This window comes from Orycteropus afer, unplaced genomic scaffold (genome assembly GCF_000298275.1).
Source record: "Orycteropus afer afer isolate SDZICR_OR568_19922 unplaced genomic scaffold, OryAfe1.0 scaffold00024, whole genome shotgun sequence".
Classification (NCBI taxonomy): Eukaryota; Metazoa; Chordata; class Mammalia; order Tubulidentata; family Orycteropodidae; genus Orycteropus; species Orycteropus afer.
Genome location: NW_006921611.1, coordinates 5,878,476 through 5,899,102, shown reverse-complemented (window position 1 = coordinate 5,899,102; position 20,627 = coordinate 5,878,476). Strand labels below are relative to the sequence as shown.

The following is a 20,627-nucleotide window of genomic DNA, read 5'->3' as shown; positions in this document are numbered from 1 at the left end:
ACTAACCTACAAATCCTTAAAGATAGAGTTAGGAATAGATCTCATTTGTAACCCAGGGCCTGCCTGTACTTAAAGTACCACTTAAGGGATAGGGAACATTTTCAAAGTACAACACCACATTCCCCATCTGACAGAAGTGATTCAACCATATTTTCTGTGGTAGTGGCTGATGCTTATCAATACTAAAGGATTGTCTTAACTATTTACCTTAGACATGTCATGCTTTAAATTATGAACACCAGTCAAGGGAAAAGAACTCAAAAATATTAGTTCTTTGCCCAAAACTTTTATTTTTTTAAACTTGTTTTAGTAATACACAGGGGAAAAGAAAATGGTTATTGTGGTGGTTAAGTTTGTGTGTCAACTTGGCTGGGCAGCTAGATGTAGTATTCCCCATGATGAGACTGGTAATCAACTCCATGGTGGAATCTACTGTGAGCAGCTGAATAGCTGCCTTTGGGTATGTGGTCTGCTTCCCATATATAAGCAGCAGCTTTGGAAATGGTCTCTAGCCTATGGCACACTTGGACCCTGCATGTAGCCATGTCATTGTTCAGCAGCCTGCCATGCTATGCCAACCTTGGGACTTTCAATGGACTTGAGTTAGTGGCCTGCCATGTGGTTTGGTAACATTGGGAATGTACCTTTTTATTTGTCGACCTTGGACTTGTTAGCCTCAGCAGCCAGTAGCTGCCTGAGTGAAGAGATGCCTCTAGCTTCAATGGGCCGGGAGCAAGAGGCAGAGCTGAAGCCCAAGATTGAGGGGCTTTCATACAGCCTCTGGAGCCTGGCACTTTGAACTTGGACTTCTAGCCTCCCAAACTGTAAGAGAATAAACTCCTGTTTGTTAAAGCTATCACATCTGAGGTATATTCTTGTCAGAGTGGCACTAGGTAACCAGAACAATTACTGTATTAATTTTGTTTATGATGGATGAAGCCAGGTAAAAGTAGGCAACTGGTCAACAGAGTTTTATTTCAGTATTTACTAAAGTTTTAAATATAATCATGTAAAAAACGAAACATTTCAAAAGTGCAAAATATTAGAAAGCTAATCAGTGCTATTAATCTTCCCATGCAAATGATATCTTTTGCTGAAATAAGCAATATTAATTCTGCAGCTGGGATTATGTACAAAATAATGCTGTACCAGAGTTTAAAAGTAGGTTTGGTCAAGAGATTGCACGATACAACTGAAATAGTGCAAATAATATACAACTAAATAAAAGATTTAAATCAAGCTCATGACCCCATAATAATAACACAGGTGGATGGATAAGATATAAAGCTCTTTTCCCAGTACCCACCCCTCCCCACCATCAGTACAAGCGGCCTGTCCACCTGTCCAGGGTCATGCTGTCTGTCTTTGGTTGCAGAGACTTGTTCTTGCCTGTCCTTTGGTTTACTCTTACGTAGTACCTATTCTGCTAATACAAAGAGTAACTTTAGATTTGAAGACAGCAGCTTGAAAAAAGCTTTCCCTTAACATACAGTGAGTGCTGCTTCATTCTCAGCAACCCTTAACTTGAAGCTCGGGATTAAATCATATGGAAAGTGTAACGTTGCTTTTTTCTGAAACTTCTTAGTGGCTTAGTCAGCATTAGTCAATAACCAGATGGATAAGGAAAGCCCAGGCTCTGACTATACCCCAACCTCCCCTTCACCATCTCCAGGCTGACAGTAATTAACCTCCCCTTCCTTTTCCAGAAAGGGATAAAGATCACCCTACCTGCCTAAGGGATGGCTCAAGTGATTAATAGCTGCCAGTACTTTGGATACCATGATACATGTACAGAAAGAATTTATGAAAAAACACAACACGGTTTGTCTACCTATGCTACTATAAACGGGCCTGTGGAGATTGGAGACCATCCCAAAGAGAACTGCAAAGATAATGATTAGCTCTGACCAATGAGGGAGAAAATACCTACAGCAAAGTGGTGAGCAGGTTATCTTGAAAAAAATTAGCCTACAGTCACCTGTCTTCTTCAAGGTCCACCTTACTCTGCATGTTCCAGACTCAGCTGGAACTGATCCTGCAAGAGCTGTTCCTGGGACCCGATAAGCACAGGTGGTTTCAGAACAAGTTGAGACATTTCCTCCAGCCAAATCCACCTGCTCAGCCAACACTGCCCATGCCAAGTGCCTTTTAAATAAGCATTTTGGGTTATGGGGACCTAAGAAAGCAATGATGTTTACAAAATATTTTAAAGAGCACAAACAATACCACCTTCACCCAAGTGGGCATGACAGGAAACTTATATACATAAGTTTTGTTTCACCATAAGGGCACTGCTAAAAGATAGTATTTATAATTAATGGCCAGTCAAGGCTGTGTTTTTTCAATTTCTCAGCTCTTGTTACTGTACCCTAAAGATATGAATAGAAGATATTATCAAATAACTAAGTCAAACTTCACCTTGAATGTCCCAATTTGAAGTATGATATAAAATGATAGGCCTGGGATAGATAATAACATCTTTGCTTTATAAAGATGCATCTGATGTGAACTAAATCCACTTTAGATTCTTATAGCAGCTCAAAGAACATAAAGACAATCAACAGTGTCAGTGATTCCTAGCAATAATAAACTCCTCAGTCATGGATCTGCAGAGAGGAAACAATACTCTTACAGCTACATTCTAGTCTTTCTTCATCCAGTACACATGGGAAAGAACAGCTGGTTTAAAAAATTGCCTGTGTGGCAAAACCTTTTCTACAGCCACTTAGACTTAGTCTTCAAGTGTATACGCCAGTGAAGGATGAGTGTATCCCAAAAATGCCTTCTGAATCTCAAGAATCTGCTTTCAAACTAAGCTTTTCTAAAAGTAAGTAATCATTTCCTAGGAAAATTCCTACCTAACCAAAAATAAGTCAAACCCAAAACAGAATTTATACCTCCTCAAGGAATAAAGCAGCAAAATGCGGCACCAGTACACTATCATCGAAGAATTAAAGATGCAAACCACACCCAGTCATGAAGAATGGCAAGTGTTTAAACAAAACCAGTAATAAGATCTTCCCTTTGCTTTTCCACTCCCTTCCCCAAAGAAAGATTATCTTCCAAAGAAGAGTAAGTGCCAGGCAACATGCAAGAAATGGATGCAGCTGAGGAGAGGAAAACTGCAGCAACAAACAGGTGGATTTTTCTGGGGAAGGATCCTTCAATGTCTGTCTAGGGAAGAGAGTGGGGGAAAAAGGTCAGCAGGCTGTCACAATGGAAGGCAGGCTGGGGAGATACCAGAGCCTGGCACACAATCTAGGTGCACATCTAAAAGGCCGAATAGTTTAAATTGTAGGGTGGGCTGTTTGTGATTTCAGTTGTTCACTGTTACCATGGTAATGTTTTCATGGTCAGAATTATTAAGATTCTGAGTTTAATACTGAAAATATCAGGTGGCGTTAGACAAAATCACTCACAAAACGTCTGGACATACACTAATATTCCTGAGTAAGCTACTGTGCTTTTTCCTCATGAATTTTAACCAGAGTCCAAAAACTGAACAATAACCTAGATATTAGTGACAGACATCAGCAAAGTATGTTTATAAAGAGTTTGAGGCTCCATAGTTTCTTGTAACATGTTAGAAATGTTGTGGACTATCCTGGATACGTGACAATTAAAAACTTACATTAAGCAGCCACAAACGGGTCATTTTACTGTAAAGGCTGATCAAGGAAGATACCCTGGGTTTGGTAGATTTCTTTAAGGACCAGCAATACTGTATCTTCAGACTCCCTGTAAAGGGAAAAAAAAATAAGGTTGAGAAAAGAAGGAACTAACATTTGTACTAGATGCTTTCCATATATTATTTCACTTAACTCACACAACTACATTTCATTTTTTACTACAAAAACATCAGATTCAGAGGTGATGCTGGTAATGGTGTGGAGGGCAGCCACCTGGCAAAAAACCAGGATTATGCCCATAATATAAAAAAGCTCATAATAGAAAACCAAAAATTATTCTCTTTCCACAGAGTTCATTTTTGAGGCAATTTATAAGACACATCTGATTGGTCATTATCATTTTTTTTTTTTACTTGGGTAAAAGTTTACAGAGCAAATTCTTTTTCCATATAGCAGTTCATACACATTGTTTCATGACATTGACTGTTAGGTGCCATCAATTCCCTGCAATGTCACAGCTTTCTTTCTACTTCTTCCCTATAGTTACCTCTTCCTTGTGTCTTTCTTTCCTAAGCATTGCTGACCCCTGAGCTATCTCCCTGTGCAAATACTGCCCTCTGTTCCCCCATGATTTATTTTTCTAAGGAGTGCATCTACCTGATGTAAATGTTCACCCCATATGCCTATCTTATTTGGCTGGAAGCCATGGAGTAAGTTCAATTCCAGACCTGAAGGGTATCTAGGGACCATAGTCTTGGAGGTCTCATCAGGCTCTATCAGACCAGTAAACCTGTGTTTTATTTAAATGCTTTTGACTTTTGCTCCACATTGTTCTCCCACTATGCCCTCTGTTCCCCCATGATTTATTTTTCTAAGGAGTGCATCTACCTGATGTAAATGTTCACCCCATATGCCTATCTCTTATTTGGCTGGAAGCCATGGAGTAAGTTCAATTCCAGACCTGAAGGGTATCTAGGGACCATAGTCTTGGAGGTCTCATCAGGCTCTATCAGACCAGTAAACCTGTGTTTTATTTAAATGCTTTTGACTTTTGCTCCACATTGTTCTCCCACTCTATCCAGGATCTCATGCACTGATCCCTTTCTGAGTGGCTGAAAGTGGTTAGCTGGGCACCATCTAGTTCTTCTGGTCTCATGGTCATATAGGTAGAGGTTCATGGTCCATTAGTCCTATGGACTAATTGTTTCCATGCATCTTTGGTTTTCTTCATTTTTCTTTGCTCTGGATGAGGAGAGACCAATTGTTCAATCTAGACGGCTACTTGCAAGCTTTTAAGACCCCACTCACTACTCACTAAAGTAGGATGTAGAACAATGTTTTGGTGTACTATGTTATGCCAATGAAGCTTGATGTCCCCCTGTGACCATGGTGCCAAGCCCACAGGTCCAACAACTCACTCCATCAGGGTGGTTGACTGTGTCTAAGAAGTTACCAACACTTTGCCCTGTTAGTTCTATTTATATGGACATTCTTACAGCACACACATATGTAGAAATATCTGCCAACCTTATATATGATCATGGGTATATTCCCTTTTGCCTAGACATACCTGATCATTCAGCCCATCTACCCATCTATTTACTCACGGATTAATGTTTGTTGTCATTGATAACACGTATATGTAAAAGTTTTTATCTTTGTTGTCTGTACCTCTTGTGCACTTCTGTCTTCCTTTTCTTTAGTGTTACTGTGGTGGTCACTTAATTTGGCATATTGCCTTTCCCTTCACCCAAATCAATACTTGTCTTTTACCTATCTAGCAGTTTCTCCTCCCCTCCCCGGTAACCAACAAAGAAAGTATCTGTCCATATGTAAACCTTTCCTTGACTTTTTATAATGGTGAACTATACTTGTCCTTCTGTGACTGACTTAAGTTCATCCACATTATACAGTCTTTAGCAGATTCTACATTATTTTTAGTGTGGCATAGTATTCCATTGTGTCTATGTTTGGTTATCTATTCTTCTGTTGATGGGAACTTAGGTTTTGTCCATCTCTTTGCTATTGTGAATTGCCTAAGGCATTTGACTGTTAACCAGAAGGTTGATGGTTCACACCCACTAGCCACTCCGCAGAAGGAAGATTGGGCAATCCACTTCCATAAAGACTTACTGCCTCAGAAACCCAATGGAGATCACTATGAGTTGGAATCGACTCGGTGGCAGTAGGTTTGGAACATGGGTGTGCATATATCTCTTTGTGTCCTGCCTCTCACTTCTTTAGGATATATACCTCGTAACAGGATTACTGGATCAAATGGTATTTCTATTTCCAACTTTTTAAGGAAGAGCCATACTGATTTCCACAGTGGTTCTCTCATTTTACAGTGCCACCAGCAGTGTATGAGAGTCCCAATCTCTCCACATCTTCGCCAGCATTTGTTATTTTCTGTCTTGGTGAACTTTGCTATCAGTGCTGGGGCGAGATGGTATCTCATGGTTGTTTTGATTTTCAAACCTCTAATGGCTAATGCTCGTGAGCATTTCTTCATGCATTTATTGGCCATCTGAATCCTCTTTGATGAAGTGTCTGTTCGTGTCTTCTGCTCATTTTTAAACTGGATTGCTTGTCTTTTTGTTGTTGAGGTGCTAGAGTTTTCTATAAATCTTAGAGATAAGTTCCTTGTCAGGTATGTTGTTGCCAAATATTTCTCCCAATCTGTAGGTTGTCTTTTTACTCTTCTGGAGAAGACTTTTGATGTATGTAAGTATTTAATTTGTAGAAGGTCCCAATTATCTAGTTTATTTTCTCCTTGTGCATTTTGGGTTATGCTTGATGGTCTATTCATGACATAAATTAGGGCCTCTAAGTTTCCCCTATTTTTTCTTTGATGAACTTATAATTTTAGGTTTCACATTTAAATTTTTGATCCATCTGGAGTTAGTTTGTTTTTGTTTTTGTTTTTTAAAAAAAGTAATACAATCATGTGGTTCAAAACTCAAAAGACACTGATAGAGCCGGGTGGAACCACTGAGACTATGGCCCCTAGCTGCCCTTCAGGTCTGGAATTGGTTTCCAGACAAACAAAAGACAGGCATATGAGTTGACCATTTACCTCAAGTAGATGCACTCCTTGGAGAGAACAAGCATGGGAGAAAGAAGGGCTGCTTATGCACAGGGAGACAGCTCAGGGGACAGGAGCCCATGGAGGGATGGACACTGGGAAGAGGTAACTGTGGGGAGGAGGTGGGAGGGGAGCTGTTGCATTGTGGTAAACTGTAGTCAATGACATGAGACATTGTGTATGTGAACTGCTGTATGGAAAGTGAATTTGCTCTGTAAATCTTCACCCAAATCACAATTAAAAAAAAAACTCAAAAGACATGAAAGGGTACAATAACAAAGTCTCCCTCCACCTCTGTTCCTTACCACCAGTTCCCATCTTATAACTACCAGTGTTACCATTTCTCATGCATCTTCCAGTTACATCCAGTTCATAACAAAATTTGATTACAAAAAAAAATACTCATGAAGAATCACCTTGAAGATTTTTTACCTCTAAATCTGTTGTACAATTTTTTGGAGTCATAAATTCCTTTCAGAATCTGATTAAATCTATGGATTTCTCCAAAAAAAAGACCACATATGCATATATGCCCGAAATTATAGGTTTCCCGTCTTCCACAAATTACATACACAGAACCCAGCCCCAGATTAAGAAACTCCTAGCCAACCAGGAGGAATAGCTCTATCAGATATTAAAAAATAGCACAAAGCCTTAATAACTGAAATAGTGTGATCCTGGTACATAAACAAATCAAGAGAATAGAACAGGATGTTCAGAAATAGTCCCAAATACATACAGGAATTTAATATATGATAATGTTAGAATCTCAAATCAATGAGTAGTATTGAGATGACTGGATAGCCATGTGAAAAAGATAAATTAGATCAATCTGTATCTTATATTAGGATAAATCTGGAGTGAGTCAAGGATTGACATGTAAAAATGAAATGATGAAATACTAGAATAAACTATGCTAAAGATACTTTGAAAGAGTAAGGAAGATCTAAGTATGACACAAACTGCAGAATCCAAAAGGAAAGATTAACAGATTTGATTACATAACAAAATTTTCTATATTACAAAACTAATATGGGCAAAAGACAGACAAACTGGGAAAAAAGTATTTGCAACACATATCATAGACAAGTCAATAAGAAGAAGACCAACATTTTGGTATAAAAAGGACTAGACAGTAGAGGTAAGTCCAAGGAAATAAAAATGGCTCTTAAATATATGTTGAGATGTTCAACTTAATTCACAATAGGAAGAATTCAGTTTAAAACTATAATGTGCATGGTATACACACTGAAAACTACAAAACATTGCTAAGAGAAATTAAAGGAGCCTAAATACATTGAGAGATGATATGTTCATGGATCGGAAAATTCAATATTGTTACGATGTCAGTTCTCCCCAAAGCAATCTATGGGAGAAAATGCAGTCAGAATCAAAATCCCAGCAATCGTCTTTGTAGAAATTGACAAATCAATTCTAAAATAGTTATGGAATTGCAAAAATATATCTGGCTGGCTACAAGAGCCAAAACAACTCCAAGTAAGAACAAAGTTGGAAGACTTACGCTACCTGATTTCAAGAATTATAAAGTTGAAATAATCAAGATAGTATTTTATTAGCATAAAGACAGACCAATGGAACAGAATACACACTGCAGAAATAGATACACATACATATAGTCAACTGACTTTCAACATGGTGCAGGGCAATTCAAAAGTTTCTATATTTGGATAATGTTTTCAACAAATGGTACTAGCACAATTGGATAGCCCTATGTCAGATGCATCTTGGCTGAAAGCAGAGAATACCAGAAAGATGTTTACTTAAATTTTATTAACAATGTAAAGGTATATGACTGTGAATTATAAATTATGGATAACATTGCAAAGAATAGGAGTTGCAGAACTCTTAAATGTGTTCATGCCGAATCTGTACACAGACCAAGAAGACAGTGGTTTGAACAGAACAAGGGGACACTGAGTGGTTTAAAAATCAAGGAAGCGTACATCAGGGTTATATATTTTCATCATACTTTATTCCATCTGTATGCTTAGCAAATAATCCAAGAAATTGGACTATATGAAGAACTCAGCATCAGGATTGAAGGAAGACTTATTAACAGCTTGCAATAAGCAGATGACATAAAAATGCTTGCCAAAAAGTGACGAATGAAAGCACTTACTAATGAAGATCAAAGACTACAGTTTTCAGTATGGATTATACCTTAACATAAAGAAAACAAAAATAACTTACAACTGGACCAAAAAGCAACATCATGATAAATGGAGAAAAGATTGAAGTTGTCAAGGATTTCACGTCCTTGGATCCATAATCAGTGCCTATGTAAACAGCAGTCAGGAAATCAAATGACATATTGCATTGGGTTAATCTGCTGCAAAAGACCTCTTTAAAGTGTTAAAAAGCAAAGATGTCACTTTGAAGACTAAGGTACACCTGACCTAAGCCATGGTATTTTCAGTTGCCTCATATGCATGCGAAAACTGGACAATTAATATGGAAAACCAAAGAAGAATTTAAATGCAAAGATGCATTTAAGTTATGGTATTGGCAAAAATATTGAATATACAATGAACTGCCAGAAGAATGAACAAATCTGTCTTGAAAGAAGTACAGCCAGAATGCTCCTTGCAATCTAGGATGGTGAGACATCATCTCACATACTGTGGACGTGTTATCAGGAGTTATCAGTCCCTGAGAAGGCCATAATGCTTGGAAAAGTAGAAAGGTCAACAGAAAAAGAGGAACACCCTGAATAAGATGGATTGACAAAGTGGCTGCAACAATAAGCTCAAACATAGCAATGATTGTGAGGATGGCGCAGGACCAGGCAGTGTTTTGTTCTTTTAATAGAGTCTCTGTGAGCCCAATCAGACTCAATGGCAGGTAACAACATGCAAAACAGTAAGAGTTCCTGGGTGGTGCAAACGTTTACGCATTCAACAGCCTAAAGGTTAGCAGTTCAAAACCACCCACAGGCACCTTGGAAGACAGGCCTGGTGATCTTCTGAAACATCACATAGCTTTACAAACCCTACAGAGCAATTCTACTGCACATACATCGGGTAGCCATGAAAGGAATACTGTTAGATAGATAGATAGAGATAAGTATTGATTTGGGTGAAAAGAAGGGCAATGTACCAAATGTGAGTGACCAATATGGCAGCACTGAGGATGAGACAGAGAGAGGTACATGGGAGGTACAGACAACAAATATGAATCCTTTTGCACATTCAGTACTGCATTGTCAATGAAGGCAAACATGGATAGATGGGTGGATAGATGGGTGGACAGGCTGAACAATTAGGTATGTCTATGAAATGGGGAGGGTATCCAAGAACATATATAGGGTTGGCAGACAATGGTCCTATAAGTTTATGTGAATGATCAGAATTCCTAGGTATATAGTAGAGCTAACAAGGGGCAAGGTTGTGGTCATGCCTTGGTCACAGCCAGCTACCCAGAAAGACCAAGTAGTTGAACCTGTGGGCTTGGGATCATAGTCGCAGAGGACGTCAAGCTCAATTGGCATAACATACTATACAAAACATTGTTCCACCTACTTTGGCGAGTAGTGACTGGGATCTCAAAGCTAGCAAGCTGCCATCTAGATGCAACAATGGGTCTCTCATCGTCCAGAGCAAAGAAGAATGAAGAAAACCAAAATTCCTGGAAACAATTAGTCCTAGCGACTGGCACACCATCTGATCTGCAGCCTATACAACTATGAGACCAGAAGAACCAGATGGTGCCCAGCTACCACTGTCATCCACTTGGAAGGGGATCTATGTAGGAGATCCTTGATAGAGAGGGAAAATATGGAACAAAACTCAAAATCACTTGGAGAAAAAAAAAAGGGGGGGACCAGGTTTGTTGGTCTGATGGAGCCTTGTAGAACCACTGAGACTATGGCCCCTAGCTGCCCTTCAGGTCTGGAATTGAACCCACACCTGTGGTTTCCAGCCAAACAAATACAGGCATATGAGTTGAACATTTACCTCAAGTAGATACACTCCTTGGAGAGAACAATCATGGGAGAAAGAAGGGCTGCTTATGCACAGGGAGACAGCTCAGGAGGCAGGAGCCCACGAGGGATGGATACTGGGAAAAGGTAACTATGGGGAGCAAGTGGGAGAGGAGCTGTTGCATTGTGGTAAACTGTGGTCAATGTCATGAGACAAAGTGTATATGTACTGCTGTATGGAAAGTGAATTTGCTCTATAAATCTTCACCCAAATCACCAAAAAAAAAAAAAAAAAACCCTACGGAGCAATTCTACCGCATATACATCAGGTAACAGTCAGTCGGAAATGACTCCATGACAACAAACAACAATATGCTAAATGTCCTCACCTCATATACTGTGTTCAAAAATTAACTGAGTATAAATTTTCACAGAAATTCAATAATATATATATATATTTTTAAATACCTGAATAAAAATGGATCTTGACCTAAATATAAGAGCTAAAATGATAAAAGTTCTAGTACATGGGAAAAATCTTAATGATTTGGGATTTGGTAAAGATTCTGTCAAAACAGCACAAATTAATAAACTAAACTTCATCAAAATCAGAAACTTTTGTTTTCAAAACACTCTAGTAGGCAAATGAAAAAAACAGCTACATTCTGGGATGAAATATATCCGACAAGGAGTTAAAGAATTCTTGCAACTGAGTATTTAAGAGAATCCAATATTTTAAATGAACAAAAGATTTGGACACTTCACAAAAGATATATGGATGGTAAATAAACACATGAAAATATGCTCAATATCATTAGTCACTGTTGTTGTCGTTATGTACCATAGAGTTGGACCCAACTCATAACGACCCGTCCTTGGGTTTCCGAGGCAGTATCACTATGGAAGTAGGTTGCCCATCTTCCTTCCGAGGAGTGGCTGGTGGGTTTAAACCACCAGCCTTCTGGTTAGCAGTCATGTGCCTTAGGCACTATGCCACCAGAGCTCTCATTAGTCACTGTTGTTGTTGTTATATGCCGTCGAGTCGGCCCCAACTCATAGCAACCCCTCAGGAAGTGCAAATTTAAACAATGAAATATCATTATGACCTATATAGAATGGTAAGAGTGAAAAAGACTAATCACACCAAGTGCTGGCCAGGACATGGAAAAAGTAGAACTCTCAAACACTGCTGGTGGGAATGTAAAATGGTGGTGGGAATGCAAAATGCTGGTGGGGATAAAGAAAGATACATTTACCAGACAATATCCAGCCATTCTACTCCTAGGTATCTATTTGCCCAAGAGGAATTAAAGAATATGTCTACACAAAAACTTGTACAGAAATGTTCACAGCAGCTTTGTTTCTAATAGCCAAAAACTGAAAACAACCCAAATAACTATCAAGAGGTGAATGGCTATACAAATTGTGGTCCATACAATGGACTACTACTCAGCAATAGAAAGGAACAAGCCCTTGATACATGCAAATACATCAATGAATCTCAAAATAATTATACTGCATGAAAAAAGCCAGAAAATAGAGTACATACTGTGTGACTCCATTTATATAAAAGTCATATGCAAACTAATGTGTAGTGACAGAAGCAGATCAGTGGTGCCTTGAAGATAGGGAGGAGAAGGAAGGAGGAAAAGAGGGAAGGATTCAAAGGGGCACAAGGAAATACTGGAGTGATAGATTTCACATACATATACCTGCAACTGTGTTGATGGTTTCATAGGTGAATACATGTCAAAACTCAAATTGTACATTTTAAATAATATATGCAGTTGAATGTATACCAATCATGCCTCAAAAAAGTTTTTTATATTTAAAAAAAACCTACAGTGAGGGACCATTTTTCATCCAACAAACTGGCAGACTTAAAATGCTGGTAAAACTGTGATGGAAAAGCTATGAAGAAACAGACCTCTCCTATGTTCCTGGTAAGAGTATGTAAAGGTACAACCTCTATTTGGCAATATCTACCAAATACTATGGGTCATCAGTTCCAACACTAAGTATTTACCTTACAGATAAACTCATGAATGAGTGAAATAACATGAAGGAGGTATGTAAAGAGCAGAAGGAGAGAAACCTAAGTGTCCATTAATAGAGGACTATTAAATACCATTAGCACATCCATACAGTGGAATAGTATGCAGCTAGTAGAGAATAAACTCTTGATATACAATTGTTGTTGTTGTGTTGATACACAATAGATAACAAAAACCTCAAGACATATTAACAGAAAAAGCGAGGCACAGAGCAATGCCTATATAATATTTATATTTTTTAGAAGGGTAAATAATATACATACTTACACATCTGTATCTCTGGAAGAATGTTTTTAGGATATATATGTCAGATGAGTATGAGAGGGGAGCCAGATGGTAGGGAACAAAGTAGAAGGGAAACTTTTCATTATTTATCTTTGTTTGAATTTTGAACCATATGAATCTACTGCTTACTCAGAAATTTTAAAAGAACGCTTTTTTCAGCTATTTTATCAAGCCAGATCAGCAGAGGCCATTCCTGGACAGCACTGATTTTTGGCACCTTATAAAACTGTTGTTGTTGTTGTTAGGTGTCTTCGAGTCATTTCTGACTCATAGTGACCCCGTGCACAGCAGAACGAAACAATGCCTGATCCAATGCCAGCTCCACGATCCCTGCTATACTTATACTTGAGCCCATCATCGCAGCCACCATGTCAGTCCGTCTCGTTGAAGGCCTCCCCCTCTTTCGTCGTCCCTCCACCCTACCAAGCATGACATCCTTCTCCAGGGAATGGTCCCTTCAGAATAGGTGAGACGAGGTCTGGCCATTCTCGCTTCCAAGGAGCATTTCGGGTGCACTTCCTCCAGGACAGATCTGTTAGTTCTTTTAGCAGTCCATGGTACTTTCAGCATTCTTCGCCAGCACCACAACTCAAAAGCATCAACTCTTCTTCGGTCTTCCTTATTCATTGTCCAGCTCTCACATGCATACGAGGCTATTGGAAATATTATGGCTTGTGTCAGGCACACCTTAGTCCTCAAGGAGACATCCTTGCTCCTCAGCACTTGAAACAGTTCCTTCACGGTTGACCTTCCCAATGCTACACATTGTCTAATGTCCTGACTACTGCTTACAAGATTGCTTTTACTGAATTGCACTTTGTCATAACCTGTACTGTATTATATAAAGATGATATTGATTGTATCACATAATAATCCCTTTATCAGAAAATTTACATACAGAAAAATTTTTCTCAAGTCTCAATACCAAGAAAGCAATCTCACACACACACACACACACACGCGTGATATTCCTGTGTACTCATTTGTTTCTATCTTATGCAAACTCTGGATGTAATAAGACACATTTCCCCTCTTTGCTTTGTCTATTAGTAGAAAGCTCAACTGAATACGTGGCCCACCTCTGCAGGAGTCTAAAACATGAATTTTTCAACATTTATCCCTAACCCATCTTATTTTCCTTGCTTTACTGCCCTTTTCTAAAATTTCTTCAATGACTAAGTTGTATAAGATTGTATTTCAATAAGCACTATTAATCCATTCTGTAATCCTCCTCAGGGCAATTAATAGTATTTAATGAAAATTAAATTGCTGGGAAGATGTAACTGTGGAGAGGAAGTGGGAGGGGAGCTGTTGCATTATAGGAAACTGCAGTCACTACCATGAGATAAAGTGTATGTGAGCTACTACTGTATGGAAAATGAATTTGTTCTGTATACTTTCACTCAAATCACAATAAAAATTTTTCAAAAAAATTAAATTGCTACTGTAACAGCCTTTAAAATTATTTAACAATCAAACCAATCCCACTGCCATCGAGTTGATTCTGACTCATAGCAACCTCCGTTGGGTTGACAAGGCGGTAAATCTTTACGGAAGTAAATTGCCCAGTCTTGCTTCCACAGAGTGGCTGGTGGGTTTGAACCACCAACCTTTGGGTTAGCAGTCAAATGCCTTAGGCACTGTGCTACAATAGTTTTCTTAAAATTCTTTTAGCAATAGGAAAGCATATGCACCCATCATTCATATGCACCCATCGTGTCCCACCAATGGCCAAAAGCAAACACTTTTAAAACTAAGCTAATTGAACTCAGTTGCTGTCCTCATCAGCCCCACACTCTAACCAACTGCAATTAAATAAAACAATGTATTTAAATCAGATTTTTTTAACGATGACAAGATTGTCCTATTTTATAACTTTCTAAATGAGAAATTCCTCTTGTCCTCAAAAAAATGTACATTGACCTTCTCCTTCTCCACATCTATCAAATACCTATGAAATAATTAAATAAAAGACAGAAACAAAGATAAAAACTACCACTTACCAGTAGCACAGATGGCTCTGTAAAGCAAATAAATATTCATTAAAACTCTCGATGGGCTTCTCCTGTAGCACATAGTCAATGCGTTGGCCTCCATTCAGCATTCCCACATGGATGGGTGGGACTTCTTTAACTGCCACAGAGGTCTCATCTGTGTTAACATCTGGATATAGAAGAGTCAGAATAAGAGTCCAAAAGCTTTTAGCACCATCCCCTGGGCTGTCCTGGTGCTTTCCCTCAGATTCTAAGTTTACTAGATGAGCTCTCTCCTCTTCCTTCTCTCAATTTCTTTAAAACTCCTCAGGTCCCCTTTTTTCTTTGGCTTATCTCATTACCTGTACCTTTGACAGCGAATTCATTTGCCTTAGGTTTATAAACTAAATGCAACCAAGGATATAGCTCTGTAGGCATTAGAAACTAAAGCAAAAGTATGCAATTTTAACTTTTCAATTAAGAGGAGGTATCTTAGCTAGAAGGAGCTCTGGTAGCATAGTGCCTAAGGCACTTGACTGCTAACCAGAAGGCTGGCGGTTCAAACCCAGCAGCTACTCCTCAGAAGAAAGATGGGGCAATCTACTTCTGTAGCAATACTGCCTCGGAAACCCAAGGAGGGGTCGCTATGAGTCAGGTCCAACTCGATGGCACATAACAACAACAACAACAATCTTAGCTAGGAGCTCTGGTGGCACACTGCCTAAGGTATTTGACTTCTAACCAGAAGGCTGGAGGTTCAAACCCACCAGCCACTCCTCGGAAGGAAGGTAGGCCAATCTACTTCCGTAGTGATACTGCCTCGGACACCCAGGGAGAGGCGGCTATGAGTCAGGACTGACTCAACAGCAGGGACAGCCAGCCATCTTAGCTAGTCCCCAGCCAGAACAATGAAGCCGTTCCAGGAGGGAACAGAACTGATTGATGAATGTACAGACTTTCGCCTTGTAGAAGCAAAGGCTTCACAGAGGAAGCTCCTAACATCACCCCCACAGTTCCCAAGTGGAGAATGATTTAAAGCCTAGACATGAGATGCTTAGTTTCTCTTAGCATTTTTCCTCATAAATAACTGTTTGTCTGTAATTTATAGCTATTAGATGACAGAAAAGGCTGGAAGAGCTAAAAGCCCATCAACACCCATGAAGTAGGCCCTACAGAGTAAAAAGGGGGAAATGAAGGCCCTAGGAGATTAAGAACTCCACACCAAGAAGCCCTTATCTGCCCCAATGAAGGAAATCAACGTGTACAGTGTCACTGACCAGTGGCCTTCTCTGAACTTGATTCTGCCTCTGCTTCAGTTTCTTCTTCAGTTTCTGAAGACTGTAAGGCAGGGTATGGAGCTCTGGTGAAAGATTTCCAGGCCATCCTCAGGGAGCCTAGCAAATTGTTCTTTAGGTCCATACTCATTCGGGTCAACCCCTCTCTCAGTTCTAAAACACATGTAAGTAAAGACATTAAATAGCTTACAAAGCATTGCAGACCCAATAGCTGAATAGAACTAGTACAGTCCAGTCCGTTTGCACTGGCCAGAAGGTCCAGAATTACCAAGTTTTGTACGTAAACTTACCTAAGTGCATCCGCTTCCTGCCTTTATGATGTGGAATCAGCATTGGCTCAAATTCCACTCCTGGGACCACCATTGGTTCAATCCTATAGGCCACAGGATCAAACTACGTAAGAAAAATAAAAGCTACATTTATCTCTGCTGAAGACAACCTGTATACCTTAAAGCAAGAGTATTCACAAGTTAGCTAGGAAAAGGTATGTGTGTTCTCCCACAATACTTTCAGATCAACAGTGTAAGTTGTCTCATCACTACAGAATAGTACAGAAAAAAAGGCAAGTCAACATCACAGAAAATTACGTGCTATTTACCAAAAAGCCGTAATATTCAGGTGAAATCACAATAGCTGTACAATGCTTACAGGGTGATAAATATTGAAGAAACCTTTGCATGTTGGAAATTTGTAGTTGGGATCAATTCTTTTTAATCCTCGGACAGTAAGGAACATTCCAATGGGAGATCCAAAGGCAAAGAATATTTCTGGTTTATAGATGAGCCGGGGGTATTTTACAGATACCTGGCATGAGGAAATAAAAGCATCTCTCATTAATAAAAAAGTCACACCAGTTCCTGCCATACCGATGACAGGCATAAAACCACCAAAGGGAATTAGTATTGTTACCTGCCCAATGCCAACATTCAGAAAGTCACCATTTCTGGTATCACCAATATTACTGCAGAACTCAGAATCTTTGGGGATGTTAGACATATTCATCTCTGAATCTGATTGTGGAGCTGGTCTATTAATACCCTAAAAAATAAAAAGCAGTTCTGTGGAGCTGCTATGTAGTAAATATAACTAGAGAGTTACATAGTTTTCTGCTGGTTTGAAAAGATACTTGAGAAAGTTTTGCAATGGTAGCCTACAAATCTAGGGAAAGACCCTTAGAAAACAAGATATAGACAATGAAAACAACCAAAAACAAAAAACCACCAAACTCACTGCCACTCAATTGAGTGCCAGACTCACTCAATCCCAACTCATAGTGACCATTGGGTTTCTAAGGCTATAAATCTTTACAGAAGCAGGAGCAGCTGGTGGGTTTGAACGACTGATTTTCGGCTAGCAACCAAATGCCTTAACCACTACACCACTAGAGCTCCTTGATGAAAACAATAGTTGCCTTAAAGTATAAACTAACATTCCTACACTTCAAGATGACAAAAGTTCCACACAACTAGCTGGACAGCAGTTGAAACTTTTGGCAACCACCATGAGAGAAAACAATAGCAGAGCATCATGGGAAGCAATGTTGAGGATTGCTAGTAGTTCTATGAAATGCTGTGCCCCTCTCATCTAGGCAAGTCTCTGTGGTAAGAAAATGATGCAAATACTGGGCCAAGAACAGACGATTTAAATAAGAACTGAGACACCTCCTAAAAAGTTGGGTATGAAAAGGCACTCAGTGGCCAAGAAGAAGAAAAACTGAATGGCAGAAATACTAATACATGCTATAACATGGATGAATCTTGAAAATAATAGGCTAAATTAAGAAGCTAGTCACACAAGACACATGATTTGATTTATGTGATATGTCCAGAATAGGCAATCCACAGGTTCAGAAACTGGATTAGTGGTTGTCATGGCTTCGGGAAGAGAGGAGTGGGCAGTGACTGCCAATGGGTACGGAGTTTCTTTTTGCTGGGATGGAAGTGTTATGGAATATGATAGTGGTGATGGTTGCAAAGAGTTCCTTGATTATGCAAACTGTCAACATGTGTGGCTGCTAAACAAAAGGCTGGAGGTTGATGTTTACCCAGATGCATCTTGGGGAAAAGTCCTGGCAATCTACTTCCAAAAAAATGAGCCAATGAAAAGTCTACATGGCACAGTTCTACTCTGACATACATAGGGTCATCATGAGTTGGCATCAACTTGACAGTAACTGGTTTACTGGTTGATGGTTAAGCTGAACATACTAAATTGCACTACTAAATTGTGCACTTTAAATGTGTAAATTTTATACCATGTATATTATATCCCAATGAAATTTCTTGAGGTTTTTCTTTTCCTCTAAGAAAAAAGGGTTGTTTTTTTAAAAATGAAAGGGGGGAAAAAAACAAAATGGTGGGAATAGTACAGGGATGATAACACTTCTGATACAAATAATATTTTTAAGAACACAGATAAAGAAATGTTTAATTTCTACAAAGAAAGCCAAAGACCAATTATTAAAATTGCTTAGCTCCTCAGAGTATTTATCTCACAAAGATGAGTATACACATGCAGGTCAAAGAATTATTTGTTCTAACAAACAATATTAAGCACATACCATTGAAGTTTTGTTAGTCCTAAAATAGTTTAATATCTTCTTTCTTGGTCCTAAGGGGATCCCCATTTCCTGAAGATCTTTGTCTGTACATAATCCCTGGGCAAAGAAAACAAAATGTCTTAATTATTTCTAGGCAAAACAAAACATACTAAATGCCCTGACCCCAAGGCTTTCTGCTGTTCTTGACTTTATATTGCTCTAGCTTCCTAGTGATACATGATCATTAATAACTTCAAGAAGGAAAGACTATTTTATTCACAAAAGAACCTTAAGATGAATAAAAAGTACCAATATCACAGTATCAATGCATAGTAATATATGTTATTATAAAAAAATAGACATATTTGTACATAATAATGACTTTATGACAGAAAAAGCCTTCCTTCAAACTTAAGGGCCCTAATATTTGGTATAAATAGACTACCAAGCATAATTCAAAATGCACCAACAGCAGAAGAGAAGCCAGATGATTGGGACCTTCTAAAAATTAAATGTTTATGTGCTTCCAAAGACTTCTCCAAAAGAGTCAAAAGAGAACCTACAGATTGGGAAAAAATATTTGGTAATAACATATCTGACAAGGGACTTATCTCTAGAATTTATAGAACACTCCAACACCTCAATAACAAAAAGACAAACAATCCAATTAAAAAATGGGCAGAAGACATGAACAGACACTTCACCAAGGAGGATATTCAAGCGGCCAACAAACATATGAAGAAATGCTCACGATCATTAGCTATTAGAGAGATGCAAATCAAAACAACAATGAGATACCATCTTGCTCCAGCACTAGTAGCAAAGTTCAACAAGACAGAAAATAACAAATGCTGGCGAGGTTGTGGAGAGATTGGGACTCTCATACACTGCTGGTGGGACTGTAAAATGGTACAACCATTGTGGAAAGCAGTATGGCGATTCCTTCAAAAGTTGGAGATACAAATACCATTTGACCCAGCCATCCCATTACTAGGTATATACCCTAAAGAAGTGAGAGCCATAACAAGAACAGATATATGCACGCCGATGTTCATCGCAGCACTATTTACAATAGCCAAAACTTGGAAACAACCTAGATGTCCAACAACTGAGGAATGGATAACCAAACTTTGGTACATTCACACAATGGAATACTATGCAACGCTAAAGAATAATGTAGAATCTGCAAAACACCGCATAACGTGGATGAACTTGGAGGACATTATGCTGAGCGAAATAAGTCAGTCACAAAAGGACAAATATTGTATTAGTCCGTTATTGTAAAAGTTAAGGAAATGTTTATATATTGGAGGACATTTTCTTTGTTGGTTACCAGGGGTGGGAGGGAAGGGGAGGGAATGCTGTTAGATAGATAGAGATAAATATTGATTTGGGTGAAGAGAAGGGCAATGTACCAAATGTGAGTGACCAATATGGCAGCACTGAGGATGAGAAAGACAGAGAGAGTTACATGGGCAGTACAAACAACAAATATGAACCCCTTTGTAAATACAATACTGAGTTGTTAATGAAAGCAAACATGGGTATAGGGACGGATAGATGGGTGAACAAGCTAAACAATTATGTATGTCTAAATGGAGAGTGTATCCAAGATCATATACAGGGTTGGCAGACAATGGGCCTCTCGAAGAGTATGAAGGGATGGACACTGGGAGGAGGTAACTATGGGGAGGAAGTGGGAGGGGAGCTGCTGCATTATAAATTTTGGTCAATGACATGAGACAAAGTATATGTGAACTGCTGTATGAAAAGTGAATTTATTCTGTAAATCTTCACCCAAATCCTAATAAAAAAAAAAAGAAAAAG

General features: G+C 38.8%; 1 protein-coding gene across 1 annotated transcript in view; it reads right to left on the bottom strand.

Moving 5' to 3' along the window:
- Positions 1-3,656: 3,656 nt before the first annotated feature.
- The window catches only part of DDHD2 (DDHD domain containing 2), a 30,379-nt gene continuing 13,408 nt past the window's right edge, over positions 3,657-20,627 (bottom strand). Inside the window, exons 10-16 of the mRNA XM_007934984.2 lie at positions 18,822-18,917; positions 17,171-17,299; positions 16,910-17,065; positions 16,552-16,654; positions 16,244-16,414; positions 14,997-15,156; positions 3,657-3,738 (exon numbers count right to left, since the gene is read on the bottom strand). Coding sequence (XP_007933175.1) covers positions 3,657-3,738; positions 14,997-15,156; positions 16,244-16,414; positions 16,552-16,654; positions 16,910-17,065; positions 17,171-17,299; positions 18,822-18,917 — 897 coding nt within the window. The remainder of the gene's footprint in view (positions 3,739-14,996; positions 15,157-16,243; positions 16,415-16,551; positions 16,655-16,909; positions 17,066-17,170; positions 17,300-18,821; positions 18,918-20,627) is intronic.